This window comes from Scatophagus argus, chromosome 16, assembly GCF_020382885.2.
Source record: "Scatophagus argus isolate fScaArg1 chromosome 16, fScaArg1.pri, whole genome shotgun sequence".
NCBI classification, from domain to species: domain Eukaryota; kingdom Metazoa; phylum Chordata; class Actinopteri; family Scatophagidae; genus Scatophagus; species Scatophagus argus.
In genome coordinates, this window is record NC_058508.1 from 11,990,599 (window position 1) to 12,007,191 (window position 16,593).

Sequence of the window (16,593 nt, forward strand, 5' to 3'; positions counted from 1 at the left end):
AATCGAAGTAGCACGAAAGGTCATTTTCTGTACACACACACACACACACATACACATTGCCAAGTTGTAAAACATTTTCACATGTTGGACCTTGCAGTAAATTTAAAATGAAAGTCTGGCACTTTAAAAAAAAAAATCTTTTCAAATTCTCAGATGCCTTTCGGTCAACAGAGGAAGTATTGGTTAGGATTATAGCATTTACACAGTTTATCTTCAAAACAATGCTACCTAGTGTTTGTTTTTGTCACCTGAATCTTTATGCTTTTTCATCAAAAACACTTCACTGGAGTTTATGTTATTGATCTTTCCTTCAGGATCCATACAAACCATTGATACAAGTTTAAGCTTGTATTCATGTTCAAGTTGTTTTCTTCACCTAAACCTCACAAATTTGACCCAGCAACCTCCAGCAAGAAAGATACCTCTGCACTGAAGCTACTAACGAACTGATGGCTACTAACAAATATTCTAACATGTCTGTGGTATTACATATGAAGCAGTAGATGTGAAAAGTGTGAAAAGATTCACAGGAGTTATCATCTGAAAATTAATATCTGTACCGATTCGCTCTAATCTGTCTAACACCTGTTGGTATTCTGGTCTGGACCAAAGCTGCGGAGCAATCAACAAAGACACTAAAAATGTTTAGCTTTATGTCACTTTTTGCTCAGTATTAGACAGCATTTGTTTACAAGAAAAAAACCCTAAAATCTCTCCTGTTTGGCTCAGTTACCACCTGGCTTGATTTCATGTCACAGGTGACATCACTGTGGGTGTTTGTTAGATCGGTAGACTGCGGTCCCCACGTAATCCCCTCTCCCTTGAAAGCGTCAAATGTACCCTCTCAGACTCCTGCTCGATGACAACACTCCGCTTCATGTGGTGAGCGCTAAACCAGAGCTGAGCTCGAGCTTTGAAGCCATTGTTAAAACCTGTGACGGTGTAATACCTTCAGTCACACGGGGACAATGAATAGTATGATTCATATCTCATAAAAGACGACACCTGTGCGCACATGCAGGACTGCACGCTGCTGTTCTAAAGTGGTTAAAGAAAAAAAACAAAAAAAAAAACAAGCCATGGCTACATTTCCCAGATCCCAAATCTAATTGAATCTGTCATAACTCTATTGATGGACATGTATAACCCCATAGTCCCCTGAGGGTCAGGGCTCGGGTCCTGTGAGTCTTGGAGATAACATACCCCACAGGTGTGTGGAGATGATGTACACAGACTCAGGTTACAGCAGACTGGTCTGGGACAGGTTGATGGAGGCTCTGATTGATCCTGAAAACAGAGAAGCCTGTGGGAGAATTGTAATTGAAGCTGGAACAGATGTTAAACAGTTCAGGAAGAATGCGATTATGATGAAGGTACACAGCTTGAAAGTTGAAATTACACTAGATGAACTGAAATACCACATCCATCCATCCATTTTCTATACCGCTTATCCGTGAGGGTCGCGGGGGAGCTGGAGCCTATCCCAGCTGACTACGGGCGAGAGGCGGGGTACACCCTGGACTGGTCGCCAGTCAATCGCAGGGCCAACATACAAAGACAGACAACCACACACTCTCACACTCACACCTAGGGGCAATTTAGAGTAGCCAATTAACCTAATGTGCATGTTTTTGGTATTGTGGGAGGAAGCCAGAGTACCTGGAGAAAACCCACGCAGGCACAGGGAGAACATGCAAACTCCACATAGAAGGGCCCAGACCGGGATTCGAACCTGGAACCCTCTTGCTATGAGGCGACAGTGCTAACCACTGCACCACCGTGCCGCCTGAAATACCACAGTTTTATTAAACTGCGTTGGTATGAGGAGTCTTTCTGATGTGTTTGACTGTCAACTAACCAGACGACAAACACCAAAGGGGCAACATGGGTTCACTGTGCAGTCGACAAAATGTGTCCATACTGTAGTTTGCAGCAAAAACGTCATCCATCAAACTTTCTCGAAGAAAACACGTCTCTGCTAATCCAACAAGCAGCAAAATGTGTTCCAAATTTAAGAGTAACCACAAGTAGCCAGTGCCAAACCCTCAGTTCTCTAAACTCCCTCACTAACATGAATATTTTCTCAACTTGAACTCATTTGGGATAAACTCTATTTTGCATTTTAGCTTCTGAAGGGCATACCGCCTTAATTCAGACTGTGCTTATTGATGTGACTGTAGGAAATATCCTCTGATGTGAGTCGTCTTTTATCACAAGCACACTAGCTAGAAAAAGTACACTGATGCATATGAAAAGTTTATAACGCTATACACATTGGTCTTATTATTATGCTGTCATATTTTTTACTTGTATAGCAGTATTATCCTGACTTTTTGGCTAAGACTGGTGGTGTGATACCAATGTGCTGTCTTTACGAGGCATTTGCTGTTCATTTTACTCCATCTTCAAGTATGAATCTATTGCTTTTGGCAGTAAATATGTGCTGCAGCAGTGGATGGCAACCAAGTATGTTTAATGAAGTACGTTACTTACTACCTTTTGTGCATTAAACCAGTATATTGTATTTTTAGCGCACAATTATTTGGCGACAATAGTTACTGTTTACTTTGTAGTTTCAGATTATTCATACAATATATACTCAAACGGGCAAATTTTGTATTTGTTCTTATAGACTGAGAAACGTCGCAGTTTATATTGTAGTTAGAATTACCCCCACCTTTACCAGCAGCAACGTTAAAGTGATGTACACATGAATGTATCAATAATTAGAATAGTTAAATAATAATCATTCTGCATTAGCACTTCTACTTTTGATTCTAAAAGTACATTTTGCTATTAATACTTTTGACTCCTGCTCAAGTAAAAGATGTTAAGAATTATAGTATACTCAGTATATAAAATATACAATACTACCAACACTTTAATGTACTACTAATAAGAATCTAATAATGTCAGGCTATATATAAAAATATAATAGCAGCCATTCTGTCCCTTGTAATAACTACTTTTACCTTTTTGCTGATAATACGTTCATGCATTTTAAATACCGGACTGTTGCTTGTAATAAACTATTTTCACATCATATGATTGCATATTTTATTTGGAAACAAGTTCAGAATACTTTTTGCAACATCAATGACCTGAAACGACAGCGTGATTTTCACATCACTGGTATGAGTAGATAATACAGTAAAATGTAACCGAAAAGTAAAACGCAGGATAAAATACATCAGATGTATGTGATCTTGATGGCACAACACTGCCACCTGCTGGTCCACGCTGACATTGAAAATGTATTTGAAGTAATTAATCTTAAAATTCCGGCAAAAACACTCTCTCTTCACGAGTCAGAATATTTATTTCGCCTCATTAGTGTGTTTTATAGTCATCACTGGTCTTGTCGGTCAACTCTGAAGCTCATGGTGACAACGTCCTCAATCCCAGCCTGCAGCTCGTCATGCTCCTGCACGGCGGAGACTCCTTTGGGTGTCCCGGTTAGGATGAGATCGCCCTCCTCCAGGGTGATGAACTCGCTGATGTAGCTGATGAGATAGGAGACGGAGAAAATCATCTGGGAGGTGCAGCCGCTCTGCCGCAACTGGTCGTTCACCTTCAGCCACAGCTTGACATTCCCCGGGTCAGGTATGCGCTCTTTGGGGATGAACTCACTGACGGGGCAGGAGGTGTTGAAAGCTTTAGCCAGCGTCCAGGGTAGACCTTTGGACTTGCATTCGTCCTGGACGTCCCGTGCTGTCATGTCCAAGCACAGAGCGTAGCCTGCAACGTGATCCATAGCGGCGGACTGAGGGATGGCCGTGCCGCCTTTCCCGATGACCACTCCTAACTCCACCTCATGGTGCAGGTTGCTGGAGTACAGGGGCACCAGGATAGGTGAACCCTCTCTTAAATACGCAGAGGGGGGCTTCAGGAACAGTACTGGCTCACTAGGAATTGCATTTTTCAGCTCTTTGGCGTGGTCGGCATAGTTTCTGCCAACACAAATTATTTTCCTCCCCCATTCCCAAAATCGAGCTATATTCCGTGATGTCATTGTAGAGAAATGTGAAGGTTTCAGCCGCTCTGAAGCAGTCAGGACCAGGTTGACTAAACTTTGACCGATTGTCCGTTTTCTGAGGCAAGTTCATTAGTCTACGGCAAGCGTGAAGGGACATACGAAGAAGTCAAAACAATTCAGTCAAAGCTATTAAATCAATATATTTCATTAGATTTACGAGGGCAAAGAGTAAAATAAAATCCCTCACTTATACTCGATTGTATTTTTATATAGTGGGCGTTAAAATGCGTAAATTACTTCTTTCCCCCCACGTGCTTGACTGTCTATTAGACGATCTACTCCCCCTGACTTGATTGGTGGAGCCTGGGAGGTCAAAGTTAAAGCGGAACTGAAGCAAGAGCCAAACTTTTCTGGTTTATACGAATGTGATAAGGCACTAGCTGCTGTTGTTATGTTATTCAAGTCACTAGTTGGGAGTGCCTGCACTCTGCTTGGAGCTGCCACAGCCTTCAAATTCGGTACGTCCACGACAGTATACAATTGCACAAACATCTAGCTAGCACGTTAGCTTGTGTACATGAATTTTAACCAGTGACTGATGGCTGACAATTTTTTTTTTATTTTGTCGTATCTTGAGAGGAGTCAGTTGAGTACAGCTGGCCCATTAGAGCAAACATCTGCACCCTCTTATATAATCTCCTCCGTCACAATCAGGTTAGGTTAATGCTAAGAATGCTAGCTAGGTGAAAGAAATGTAATGCATTTGTTAACGTTAGCATCGAAGCTATCGTTGTTTACTTTATGGTGGTGTATTAAATTACGTGTTAACTAACAGCCAAATGCTACTGTAAAATGCCGGTAGCTCCTTGGTGTCTGTGGCTGCTTAAAATGAATGTTTGTTAGGAAATATAGGAATAAAAGGAATTATTTAAGCGTAACAGAGTGCCCTTGTGTCAGTGTGACATCGCTGTCTGTCAGATATTGACTGGTATTCTCACTTGAAGCACCTGTGGAAGTCAAGGCCCAAGCAGCTGCTCTCCTTCACAGCGCGGTGAGGAAATCTTCTGTGGTGGAACAAGCAAGCATGAAGATTGAACTTCTCCCAGCACTCAGTGATAACTACATGTACCTCCTGATTGATGAGGACTCCAGAGAAGCAGCTATAGTTGACCCTGTAGAGCCTATAAAGGTCTGTGCATTGAATTTATTACAACATGTTATAATTTATTCAGTACTGCAAAGTAATCAAGCACTTAATCGTCTGTGAGTTACTGAGGACTTCCATTCTCTGATAATTACTGGTTACTACTGCTTACTTTACAGAGGATTATTTTACATACATAACATCTTAAGAAATATATAGGATATAATACACTGGGGATGTGCATTATGCATAAAATGCTCTACAATGAGGTGTGTTATGTTTTGTCATTGTTACAATATCTATAGTGGATAAAAAGACTGTATAAAAATGTCCAGTACGTAAATGCCTGAGCAGACAGTGTATTTCATCTCAAAGCCATGCAAATATAATATTGTTTTAAATTGATAATGTGGAAAAATCCCTGAATGTTGACAAATTTTTCTCATAGTATATATTATTCCCTTCTTTGATGTATTATAATAGATAATCTAAACAATATTTATGAAATAAGCTTAAGAACTCAATACTATAACAGCAAATGTTCATATATGAAAAACTGGAGCCAACAAAATATTATAGATTTCTCCGCAATGAATGTTTTAAACAATTACCAAAAAATGCTGGTGATTCATTTTCTTTTGACTATCAGAACCAGCCTGCTACTTCTGCTGCTGCTCCACTTCAGCTTGTCTTTGTTGTGCTTTCGACAGGTTGTGGAAGCTGTCAGAAAGCATGGCGTAAAACTCACAACAGTTCTGACTACTCATCACCACTGGTAAGCCACATTCTGAGTTAACTCCCATTTGCATGCCATGTTCATGAGAACATTATCAAAACACTAAAACTAACTATCCAAAAATGCTAATATGCTCAGAAAACTTTGTACCCATATGACCCTTCTGCTAAATTGTAGGAACAATGCACTGATCATTCACTCTCCTTAGGGATCATGCCAGTGGAAATGAGAAGATGGTAAGGCTAATGCCAGGACTGAAGGTCTATGGAGGGGATGACAGAGTTGATGCTCTTACAAAGAAAGTCTCTCATTCCTCAACCTTCAAAGTAAGACATGTCATAGTCTCTGTCGTACAATCCAAATATAAGCCCCAAATGTCTGATGTTTGCTCACTGGTGTCATTCTTCCTCAGCTTGGATCGCTTAATGTCAAATGCCTGTTTACACCATGTCACACAACTGGTCACATCTGCTACTTTGTGACAAAAGAAAACAGCACTGAGCCACCTGCTGTTTTCACAGGTACTGCATGTGTAATCACATTAACCCCTAACATCTGGTGAACTGCACAAGTGAATACCGTGTGATAGTTTAGACAATGAAGACTGACAAAACCCTTAAATTTGTTACGCAATAAGTCAGCACTCTGTCATGTCTGATCTTAGGGCTAAGGGCACTTTTCTGTTCCATGCAGGGGACACGCTGTTTGTGGCAGGTTGTGGTAAATTCTTCGAGGGAACAGCAGAGCAAATGTACAAAGCCCTGATAGAAATTCTGGGCCGCCTGCCGCCTGAAACAGTAAATACATGCACTCCATCTGTAATGTTAGTGTAAAAGGTATAACTGAAAGTCTAAATGTAACACTGAAGATGAGAATCATTGTTACAGCACTTAACTGAATATTTGAAATGGAAGCTAGTTTTTAAGATGGAAATTTAACTGCACATCCTCATCAAAGATCTGTGATTTCCCATTTTAGGTGTTGGATTTTTTTTTGTAAAGTACACTTAAGCTGTACGACAGATTGACTAACCATGATGTGTTTGTGTCTAAGCGTGTTTACTGTGGTCATGAGTACACCGTCAGTAATCTGAAATTTGCACGTCATGTGGAGCCAGACAATGAAGTTGTTCAGAAGAAGCTAGCATGGGCAAAGGTATTTGACTGACTCGTCACAGTCTATCAGATGATCCACCGCAGAAACGACTGAAAATCAGAGTAACTTTTTATCTGTGTATTTGTATTTCTGTAGGAGAAATGCAGCAATGGAGAACCCACCATCCCTTCCACTTTGGCCGATGAATTTACATTTAACCCCTTCATGAGAGTAAAGTATGTCAAGCCGGATTTATTACTAATGCTTGGCTCCAAAAAATGTCTTGTTGCAAAGTTGCATTACATATTATAGCTAATGTTACTACTGTTACTGTAACTACGAGCTACTGTTCTCAGCTGTTAATGTTAACTGTTAACTGTTTTAATGTTTAACTTAGAGAGAAGTCCGTGCAAGACCACGTAAATCAGTCCAGTCCGATTGAAACCATGAGAAGTCTTCGGAAAGAAAAAGATGGTTTCCGGGTGCCGAAGGAGTGACGTCCAATCCACTCATGCTGAATGTTTCTGAACAGTTGCTTACGACAATGCAAGCTGTCAGTCGCATACTACAGAAAATATTTGCAATTCATCTTCAAAGCTACTTTAAATGTCAAGTGATCTACTACCTTCATACTGCATTCAGACTCAATTGAAGCACACATTGAGATATTCAGTTCTAATATCGCTATAAACTCATCCGTCATTATTTAGTGTATTTGGTTTGTTTGGATGATGTGGTTGTTTCAGTTTTAAGGAATATAAGGCCATTAATCAAATGCTTTAAATGAGAAATGCGTTTGTTAATCTATAAGTGAGAGTTTTAGAATCTGTTGGGTTTTATGTTGTAATATATTGATGTACAAATTGGTATTTCATGAAGTGTTCAAATTAAAAAAACTTTAACAAGGCAGGGATGCGTAAATAACAAATGTGGGAATATGTGTAAAATTTCTGTAAATTGATGAAGCACTATCTGTAAAGACATATCGATGATTTATTCTGACCTTGAATGTTTCATTTCATGAAATTTTTCTTCATGTTGGCTAGTATGGTTGTTCATTATGTAAAATTCAGCACAAGTGTTTTTTATTTCTTTATTTAAAAGCATTGTGTGAACTAAGCATTGTCTACTTATCAGTGCATCAGCATTAAATGTTAGACATCCAGAATGATATTTTGCATATTAATTACAATCTCACAAAAATGTTGCTTGGTCATCTTTGGAAATAGCAATAAAACATGTACTTTAAGTCAGCAGAATTAAAAGTCTTCAAAATTCAGCATTTTAGTGTAATTGGTCAAAGTGGAGCTAATTTGAATGGCCTTCAGATGTTGTATACACTGCTGGGTAGTTAAATCTGTATAAAAGCATCACGTTTTGTATTACTTAAAAAAAAAAAACAATTTCATGTAGTACAGCAGAAAATGAATACATACAGGTAAAATATCACAATTGTACTCAATTGTAGTACTTGAGTGAATCACTGCGAACTAACGTGTGATTTTTTTTTGTTATACATCCAGAGTTAAATATTTACGATTTTTTTATTCGATTTCTATTTATCGGGCAGAATCTGACGAACAGGCTGTGAAAACAGTCGAGTTTAACGTGACTTTTTCCGTAAAGAATATTTATTTATTTATTTAACGCCACAGATTGAACGACGCCGTTGAATGTTTCTGGGTTCGATTATAATGGCTTGGATTTGACATGTTGGCTCGATGTTGTCGCGATAACTTCCCAGTCTGGTCTGAATGCAGAAATGTAGACTAATAATTTTCAGAGCATCACAGCCGCACAGGGAGAAAACCACCTGATCGGATTCATTTAATGTGAGGTAACCGTGTTTTTCTTGGCGTGTGTGAGGATCGATTGATGTGCCTTTAATGTTCGGGCTGTAAAGAAAAAGTGTCGTGACACATCAGCAGAGCCAGCGGAGATTTTAACGTACTGCTAACACAAGTGTACACAGCTGCATGCTTTTATCAGCTTAGTTAATACTAAACTGACAGTATCAGTGATTAACAACTGGTGTAAGAGCCGACATAAATAATGACTAATAATGTACCCAAATAATGACCTCAAGTGTCGCCCACCGTGCTGCGCATGCGTCTGAAGGTGCCATGAAGGTAAAGGTGATCTCCATCCTGGAGGACAACTACATGTACCTGGTGATCGAGGAGCAGAGTAAACAGGCGGTGGCCGTGGACCCTGCTGTACCACACCGGGTGAGCGGCAGATAACTTTAAATGTATTGTGTTCATTGTAACATGGGATTTGGCCTTATTTTCTTTTCTTTCTTTTTTTTTCTTATTTTTTTTTGTCTTAGAACATGTAACAAAATAATAATACATTTGAAAACGAATATCTAAAAAAAAAAAAAATAGAATTAGTAATATAGAGCACACAGAGATATAAACAGATGGCGCAGGCAAATAAAAACACAACTTAACATGATACATATGTGACACAAAACTAGTTACAAAAAGATGGATGAACAGTCATGATAATAACAATATGCGGTTATGGTGATTTAAATTGATGTAATGACCAAATGTTTCTGGGGAATACGACACAGATTTATTTCTTATTCTTATTTTTAAATTCATTTGATATGCTAATTATTATTGTTATTATTATTACTCTTAGATTATTATTATCACTAACCAACAGTCAATAACATGAATAAATAGATTCTTGATATAAGATAATGATTACACACGTGGTGTAATGTATAAGAAAATTGTGAAAGTACCTGGCAGCTTAAAGTTATTCCTTGTTTTGTCCAACCTACAGTCCAAAACCTAAAGATATTCATTTAATTTGACATCAACAAAGGAAAGCAGCAGATCCTCAAAATGCAGAGGCAAAATAACTCAAATGATCAGTCAAAACGATTGCTGATTACTGCTTTGTTGTGTTTGAATTGCTGCTAACAGGTGGACGTTTGTTTTTTGTTTTGACAGCTGCTAGAAATAGTAAAGAGAGAAGGCTTGTCTCTGACGGCTGTTCTCACGACACACCATCACTGGTGAGACCATCTGACAGCCATGAGTTAAAGTAAACCAGTAATATCTGAACACCAACACACAATCCCTGCTAAAGTCGTAAGGATCTCACCTGTTTTGACTGATCAGGGACCATGCTCGAGGGAACGAGGCTCTGCTGAAGGAGGTTCCTGGGTTGAAGGTGTACGGGGGAGATGATCGAATCGGGGGTCTGACGGATAAAGTCACCAACGACCAGGAGCTCAAGGTAAAATGTCTTTACTTGGACTGTACTCCGATTAGGATCTCAATACAAAAATCCAACTTTTTTTTTTTTTCTCGTCGTGTCTCTGCCATGTCGTCTTTTGATTCTGTGTTTTCTCCATTTTGCAGTTTAGCTCCATCAATGTGAGGTGCCTGTTTACTCCGTGCCATACCTCTGGTCACATGTGCTACTTTGTTTGGGAGGATGAGTGCACTGATGCCCCTGCTGTGTTCACAGGTCTTTGTCTGTAAACATAAAGAGCTGGTGAACCAGTTGAAAAAGTGCATACAGCTTATACCTGCACTGTACACTCACTGTATATATAATAACTAGATTCTAAGTGGCTAGAGATATGAATCCTTGTTGTCCAGCACATTGTCCATTTTTCTTGTCGTATGGGATGACGCAGACTGACTACTGCCTCCATTTGTCCCTTCTTTTGGTCTTCAGGGGATACGTTGTTCATCGGTGGGTGCGGGCGGTTTCTGGAGGGTACGGCAGAACAGATGTACCACAATCTCACCCAGGTGCTGGGCACCCTACCTCAAGACACGGTTAGTGGAAATAAGAGAGAGATTTGTTGTGGTCGTGTGCTGCCCTCAAAGGGTTAACAGCTGCTAACGTGACCTCAGATACGAGCTGGTGTAAGACTGAGTCACCGTGATGAATAAACACACACACACACACAAAGAAAGGACTGAGCACAGCCTGGCACAAAGCCAAGAAACACAGAGATACTCAAACGCTGCTATGTTATGTGTACGTGTTATTTAGTTAAATCAGGAATGCTGACTAAATCATTCGCTGTTCATCTGCAGAAGGTGTTCTGTGGACATGAGTACACCATTAAGAACCTGAAGTTTGCCATGCTGGTGGAGCCGGAGAATGAAAAGGTTAAAGAGATGCTGAGCTGGGCCAGGGTGAGCAATACAACAAAAACTGCTTAAACAATAAAGTTTGCAATATTCCCTGTTATTGTCAAACCAAGACCAAAACCTTTACATTTGTTTCATTCGTGTTTCAGCCTTAAGTCCACTCCTTGAAAATTTTTATTTTGCTGAGTTGTCTGATGGTCTTTGTCTCTGTAGGCCAGAGATGATGATGACAAACCCACAGTCCCATCGACTCTAGTGGAGGAGTTTGAATACAACCCTTTTCTACGCCTCTCGTGAGTTTGGATATTTATACACAGTATGTTTGAATGTATATACTTTTTACTTAGTTTTGGGGTACTTTTTTTTACTTTTACTTTGTCTTGGGTCGCTAATCTTTCTTTCTTACCGAAGAGAGAAGGGAGTACAAAAGTTCACGGGGAAGACAGACCCTATAGAGGTGCTGAGGGCCCTGCGGAAGGAGAAGGACAAATTTAAGAAGCCCAAGGAGAGACTTCCTCCCCACGCTATGTTGGCTTTGGAGTGGGGGCTTCTCAGACCCTGAAATCCAGTTTCAGAGCTCTGAACACGTAACAAACTCGACCATCACAGAGGAGTAATATGAATGACTGAATGCAGCGAGACACGTGACTGTAGAGTGTTTGTCGCTTTAATCCTACATTTAACCGATTTATGCCACTACTGAGCCACACAGGCACGTGTGTCGTTTCCTTAATTATAAAATGATGTCCTCACACAAAGGTCAGTGTAAAGCTGCTTTCATTAAATATTCCTAAAATTAATTCAAGGGCTGGTTTCCCAGTCTCTTATGCACAAATAAACTGCACCAGGTAGAGTCAGTTTTTGTGTATTTACTGCTTTAAAGATCCGCTTTTCAGTCCTTATGAGTTACTTGTATTAGATTGATTAGTTCCTTTGATATACATTTTAGCCTTCTTTCCTGATGATTGTTTTCTGCTGGATAACTCTAATTGATTTTTACTGTAGTTGTTCATCTTAACTTTATCATTTAACCTTTTTTCTTTGAAATACTGTATATATATTTACAGCTGCCCTCTCATTTACTTTTGCAATTGAATGCTACACAATTGATTTATCCTAACATACAATTTAAGTTAACTTTTATATAATTTAGACTGTTCTGTTATACACAGAATTTTGGAGTCTGATTGTTGCACTCATTAACTGTACAACAAAGGTGGACAAAACATGCAGAGTACATAACTGTGATGGTAAACTGCTGCTTTTCATCTCGAGGTCTACATTCACAAGATTATTCAATAAAGCACATCAGTCTGAATCAATAATCTGTTGGAAATATTCTTTGAATCTTTTAAACAGAACTTACAAAACAAATGGATACAATTAAATAATGTCTTTATTTTTATATATATTTATATATAATCATAAGGTTAAATGAACAAGGAATGATTATATTTTGCTTTGTGTTGTTTCAGCTTACATTTTCAAAGTGTAACATGCTCCTCATGAATGAATTATTTATTATACACGAGAAAGGACAATCAGCTGAGTAAGGGCAAATTAACACACCATGTTTATGATTTGTCTTGAACATTGTATGAAAACTGGGTTTAAAGGGTGTTGGCACACATGAAACGTGCTTATCTTCAAATATTCTTCCACAACTGATCTCTTTGAAGAGAGACAAAAGTCACATGTACCTGGACGGTTCTGCTGTCAGTGTCTGCTGAAAAGTGGAAAAAAATACAATTCTGCAAGAACATCCTGCCTACTGATCACGAATTGTAGCAGAGGCATTGTTCACCACTTCATAGTGAGCCCGTTAGTCATCTTCTCCACAGTGTGGTACTGTGTGTGCAGCAGCTCTTTGGCTCGTTCCTCCCCTACACTGTGAAGCCAGGACTGGTACAGCTCAGCCACACGAGTGTCATCTTCTGGCGACAGGGGGCGCTCTGCCTTGTAGAGCTCCTCAACCTTCTGGAGGAGCTCCTTTGGGTTCTGATCAGGTAAGGGCTTCAACTGACCGCCACCATTTAGACAGCCTGAATATTAACAAAGACATGAAGACGAACTGGTGACTGAACACTGCAGGCTATAGCTTCCATATTTACATACTGCATATGTAACAAGCATTTAACTGTTACTTAAAACCTTCTTAAAACTAGTTTACATGAAAACAAATGTAGTAGTAAACTGCCTCATTACAGTTATCAGTCTGTGCTGTACCAATAAAACAAAAGTGCAATGGCACACATGGAGCATATTTTAAAATAAAAATTTTACATTCACACGTTTCAATTTACCTGATGGACAGGCCATGACTTCTACAAAGTGATAAGGCGACTTCCCTCTCTTGAGCTTCTGCACCAGGTTCTGAATGTTGCGGAAGCCATATGTGGATGCAAAGCACAAAAGGACTACTCCGTCTTTCTCTAGGGTTACTTCCTGGAAGTCTTTATTCCTGCGACAGAAGGGTTGAAGTGGGAAAACTGGGTTAGGCAGAAAGCCTTACACATTTGAGGTATAAGACGAGTAAGCAGCTGCAACCCAATCCCATTCTTCAAGTTTGACTGTTCTGCGAAGCCTTATCAGCCTGAACCACAAATAACCACAAAGCAGCTGAGCACCTTAAAGCTGCTGAGACAGACTCACCTGAGGGTCTTGTAGGTGAGCTCCTTCACCTCCTCTCCAAACAGATGCTTTGCAGCATAGGTGAAGACATGATGGAGGTAACCTCCTGACCCGCTCCCAGCATGGCTCAGGAACTCATCCCCACTGACACTGCTGAACCTTAACAATATGTAGTGTGTGAGTGCATTTATTCTTCTGCAAATTCATGCTACAGCTTATCTTCTTAGCTATGGCTTAAAAAAGGATGTTTCAGAACTTACATTGCATCAAGGGGTGCAGGTTCCACATCACTAAGAGACACATTTTTCTCCTCCAACATTTTCTGAACCTCTCCTGTATGAGATAATGAAAGGTAGAAAAAAGAAGATGCTCCACATTTATACACACAAAGAACATCACGAGAGTAATTACTGTACCAGAGGTGATGACGCAGTCCACTTCACGAGTCTCAGCTTTGTTCATGTAGAAGTCTGACCTCGAGGCCTCCAGTTTCTTGTCAAAGCAGGGCATCACTGCCACATGGTAGATCTGCTGCGGAATGAGTCCCTAACAACACACACAGTACGCATACACATTGGATACTTCAGGAGTCAATACTCCTCATGTGCTTTGAAACTGACTATTTCTAATTCCTAAACAAATAATGGATCCTCTCGTCGAAAAGGAACTTATCATATCTTTGCAATTTTAGTGTCAGTTGAAGAAAAGCCACAAAGCTGCTATTAAGAGGTGAAATTCCAGGAAAAAAACAATAAAAAGTGAAATCACTTTAACCTCCATGACTGGGAGCACACTGTTAGACTGCAGTATCTGATGTGCAGGTGTTTCCATACCTGTTTCTCAGCAAAGTAACCTTTAACCAGAGAACCCATCATCTGCTGAGGGGAGCGAGTGGTACTGATGTATGGAAGAATAAACTCCCCGTGGGTCTTCTCTGCATAGCAAATCCAACCTGAACAAAACACAAACACGTACAGACACAAGTAAGCATGTTATTATATGTGACTGATGCCTCCTTTTGACTTTTATGAAGCATATCATCACATTAAATGCTCCACCATAAATATGAAGCAGGTGTCTCCGTCAAGACAACACATACAAATTATATGTTAGACACGGTCAATAAATACACATCATTTTGTGATTCTTCAGTAGTTACATTACGCATTTGGGCATTTTAGACAGTGGACAGTAGAGAGCTGACAGTAAGGGTTTTAGTGGAATACCTGGACAGGCCGACGTTAGCATGGGCAGAGCTTTGCTGTCCTGCTCCTTCCTCTGGAAGCGCTCCACAAACTCTCTCTGGCTCTCGAGCAGGCTGAAGGTCCGACTGAAGCTGGTGTCAAACACATGATGAACCCCTACAACCATGACAATAATCTTCAAGTGACCACCAAAACCAACCTATCATTTTCATTTTCAGTTTGTGTAAGATGACCAAAAATGTCACAATTGCTCTCACCAAGGCCTTTGAAGAAAGACGTAAGCCTCCTGCCTGCCTCACTGCTACTGAGGCCATAGTGCGCTGCAAGGGAAGCTCTGGACTGCGGTGACACGGACACCACGACAAACTTCTGCTCTGTCCCACTGACCTGTAAAGAAGTCAAAACGATGCATAGGTGAATACAGCGACACACATACAGTAAGTATTACTATCATATTATCATATAAATGCCTGCAAAAGCAAAAGCAAGACACATACTACACAAGCATTCAAACACGCATATCCATCTCGACCTTGTTGTTGTGCAGCACTTTAAAGAGCTCCTCGTGGCTCTGCTGTGTGATGAGGACGCTCTCAGCAGAGGTGATACAACCACTGCAGGCCAAACAGTCATTCAGTGTGATCCTTGCTTTCTCCAGCTTCTTCTTCCCACCATCCTACGAACACATGGTAGATTCATTTAACATAAATAGTAGCGCAATACTTCACTTCATTCGCTTCACAAACTGGCTTTGATTAAGCCTTGATACCCACCTGGTTGACTTGGACATAACTGCCATCATCTTCTATTTGAATTTTGGCCACAGATCTACCTTGTTTCTTCTCTACTTTGACAGGTTTGACACATTCCTGTGAAGCAGACATGAAAAACAAACTACAAAACATTAGTGTTGAAAAGGCAGACGCAGCAGTTTAAAACACCGCCCAAAGGCACCTGACAGAACTGAGTAAGAACAGCAGAGGAAAGAGAATAAGTCAAGTAAATAAGTAAATAAACACACATGAAACAAAAAACGAAATGACTTAATTGCACACAAGTTTAAGACGCAAGTGAAGATCAGTACATAGCAGGTTATAAACAATATAAACTGGAAAAAATTGACACATTATGCACTTACTCAAAGTGCAGCACCGTAATGTCTATGGAGATAACTTGTGACTTCAGTATATCCACTGAAACCAACTTATCATTTAACATAACTTTACCGGCATGATTTCATCACAGTTATACCATTGCTAATATTAGCAGCAAGCTAACTGCTTAGCACTCATTGAGCACAGCAATAACAAGAACAGCTAACAGTTAGTAAGCGTGCCAGCTGATTCAGTTTTCGTTTTTGGTTGTTATTATGTGTGAATCGTCGCCGATAATTACGTTCTTGTGGAATAAATCTGACGTTGTAACATGTTGTAATAGCTACATTACCTGAGAAGGGGTGATAAAATCATCGAGATCTGTCAGTTGCAGCACACCGCTGAAGTGAGAAGCCATATTCACTGCCGTAAAACGTGCGTTGTTTACTTTTGTGTCGTGAAAAGTCTCTGCGTCAATATTAAATGATAATACTATTGTGCCAAAGGAAAAAAAAAACACTGTAAAACATTTCTCACGGAGCAACACGTGGGAAGCAGGTGCACGGTGTGGTTAATTCCCCCTTA

At 40.0% G+C, this 16,593-nt stretch overlaps 4 protein-coding genes across 9 annotated transcripts; 2 read left to right on the forward strand and 2 right to left on the reverse strand.

Annotated features, from left to right (window-relative positions):
• Positions 1-3,043: 3,043 nt before the first annotated feature.
• fahd1 (fumarylacetoacetate hydrolase domain containing 1) lies at positions 3,044-4,204 on the reverse strand. Its single transcript, XM_046415962.1, has one exon. It carries the CDS (start codon positions 4,010-4,012, stop codon positions 3,350-3,352), a length of 663 nt encoding a protein of 220 aa, XP_046271918.1. The 5' UTR covers positions 4,013-4,204; the 3' UTR covers positions 3,044-3,349.
• Positions 4,205-4,286: 82 nt separating this feature from the next.
• LOC124073612 (hydroxyacylglutathione hydrolase, mitochondrial) lies at positions 4,287-8,230 on the forward strand. 4 transcript variants are annotated; one of them, XM_046415957.1, is made up of 9 exons: positions 4,287-4,494; positions 4,981-5,165; positions 5,831-5,895; positions 6,065-6,182; positions 6,269-6,377; positions 6,550-6,653; positions 6,910-7,011; positions 7,108-7,187; positions 7,349-8,230. In XM_046415957.1, exons 1-9 carry the CDS (start codon positions 4,428-4,430, stop codon positions 7,446-7,448), a joined length of 930 nt encoding a protein of 309 aa, XP_046271913.1. In that variant the 5' UTR covers positions 4,287-4,427; the 3' UTR covers positions 7,449-8,230. The 4 variants fall into 4 exon arrangements, with proteins under 4 accessions (XP_046271913.1, XP_046271914.1, XP_046271917.1 ...); XM_046415958.1 differs by having other exon boundaries at positions 4,356-4,494; positions 4,934-5,165; XM_046415961.1 differs by having other exon boundaries at positions 4,357-4,494; positions 5,024-5,165.
• A 400-nt stretch (positions 8,231-8,630) lies between these two features.
• LOC124073799 (hydroxyacylglutathione hydrolase-like protein) lies at positions 8,631-12,403 on the forward strand. Of its 3 annotated transcripts, none has more exons than XM_046416308.1 (9): positions 8,631-8,788; positions 9,038-9,179; positions 9,918-9,982; positions 10,089-10,206; positions 10,332-10,440; positions 10,654-10,757; positions 11,022-11,123; positions 11,292-11,371; positions 11,490-12,403. In XM_046416308.1, the coding sequence occupies exons 2-9, from the start codon at positions 9,075-9,077 to the stop codon at positions 11,638-11,640; spliced, it is 834 nt and encodes a 277-aa protein (XP_046272264.1). In that variant the 5' UTR covers positions 8,631-8,788; positions 9,038-9,074; the 3' UTR covers positions 11,641-12,403. The 3 variants fall into 3 exon arrangements, with proteins under 3 accessions (XP_046272264.1, XP_046272266.1, XP_046272265.1); XM_046416310.1 differs by having other exon boundaries at positions 11,497-11,670; XM_046416309.1 differs by having other exon boundaries at positions 8,647-8,788; positions 9,070-9,179.
• A 53-nt stretch (positions 12,404-12,456) lies between these two features.
• narfl (nuclear prelamin A recognition factor-like) lies at positions 12,457-16,515 on the reverse strand. The gene is made up of 11 exons (XM_046416307.1): positions 16,361-16,515; positions 15,688-15,783; positions 15,447-15,590; positions 15,172-15,301; positions 14,936-15,070; positions 14,543-14,661; positions 14,126-14,255; positions 13,970-14,042; positions 13,731-13,868; positions 13,382-13,539; positions 12,457-13,120 (listed from the first exon to the last, which is right to left on the reverse strand). The coding sequence occupies exons 1-11, from the start codon at positions 16,424-16,426 to the stop codon at positions 12,879-12,881; spliced, it is 1,431 nt and encodes a 476-aa protein (XP_046272263.1). The 5' UTR covers positions 16,427-16,515; the 3' UTR covers positions 12,457-12,878.
• Positions 16,516-16,593: the final 78 nt, after the last annotated feature.

Bases quoted from the DNA above. Each gene is read 5' to 3' on its own strand.
- fahd1 (XM_046415962.1), bottom strand. From the start codon at position 4,012: ATGACATCACGGAATATAGCTCGATTTTGGGAATGGGGGAGGAAAATA.
- LOC124073612 (XM_046415957.1), top strand. From the start codon at position 4,428: ATGTTATTCAAGTCACTAGTTGGGAGTGCCTGCACTCTGCTTGGAGCT. The intron at 4,495-4,980 runs GTACGTCCACGA...TCTCACTTGAAG, and splicing joins TGCCACAGCCTTCAAATTCG to CACCTGTGGAAGTCAAGGCC. The intron at 6,378-6,549 runs GTACTGCATGTG...TGTTCCATGCAG, and splicing joins GCCACCTGCTGTTTTCACAG to GGGACACGCTGTTTGTGGCA.
- LOC124073799 (XM_046416308.1), top strand. From the start codon at position 9,075: ATGAAGGTAAAGGTGATCTCCATCCTGGAGGACAACTACATGTACCTG. The intron at 9,983-10,088 runs GTGAGACCATCT...TTGACTGATCAG, and splicing joins CTCACGACACACCATCACTG to GGACCATGCTCGAGGGAACG. The intron at 10,207-10,331 runs GTAAAATGTCTT...TCCATTTTGCAG, and splicing joins CCAACGACCAGGAGCTCAAG to TTTAGCTCCATCAATGTGAG.
- narfl (XM_046416307.1), bottom strand. From the start codon at position 16,426: ATGGCTTCTCACTTCAGCGGTGTGCTGCAACTGACAGATCTCGATGAT. The intron at 15,591-15,687 runs GTGGGTATCAAG...ATGTGTTCGTAG, and splicing joins GTTATGTCCAAGTCAACCAG to GATGGTGGGAAGAAGAAGCT. The intron at 13,540-13,730 runs GTGAGTCTGTCT...CTTCTGTCGCAG, and splicing joins CTCACCTACAAGACCCTCAG to GAATAAAGACTTCCAGGAAG.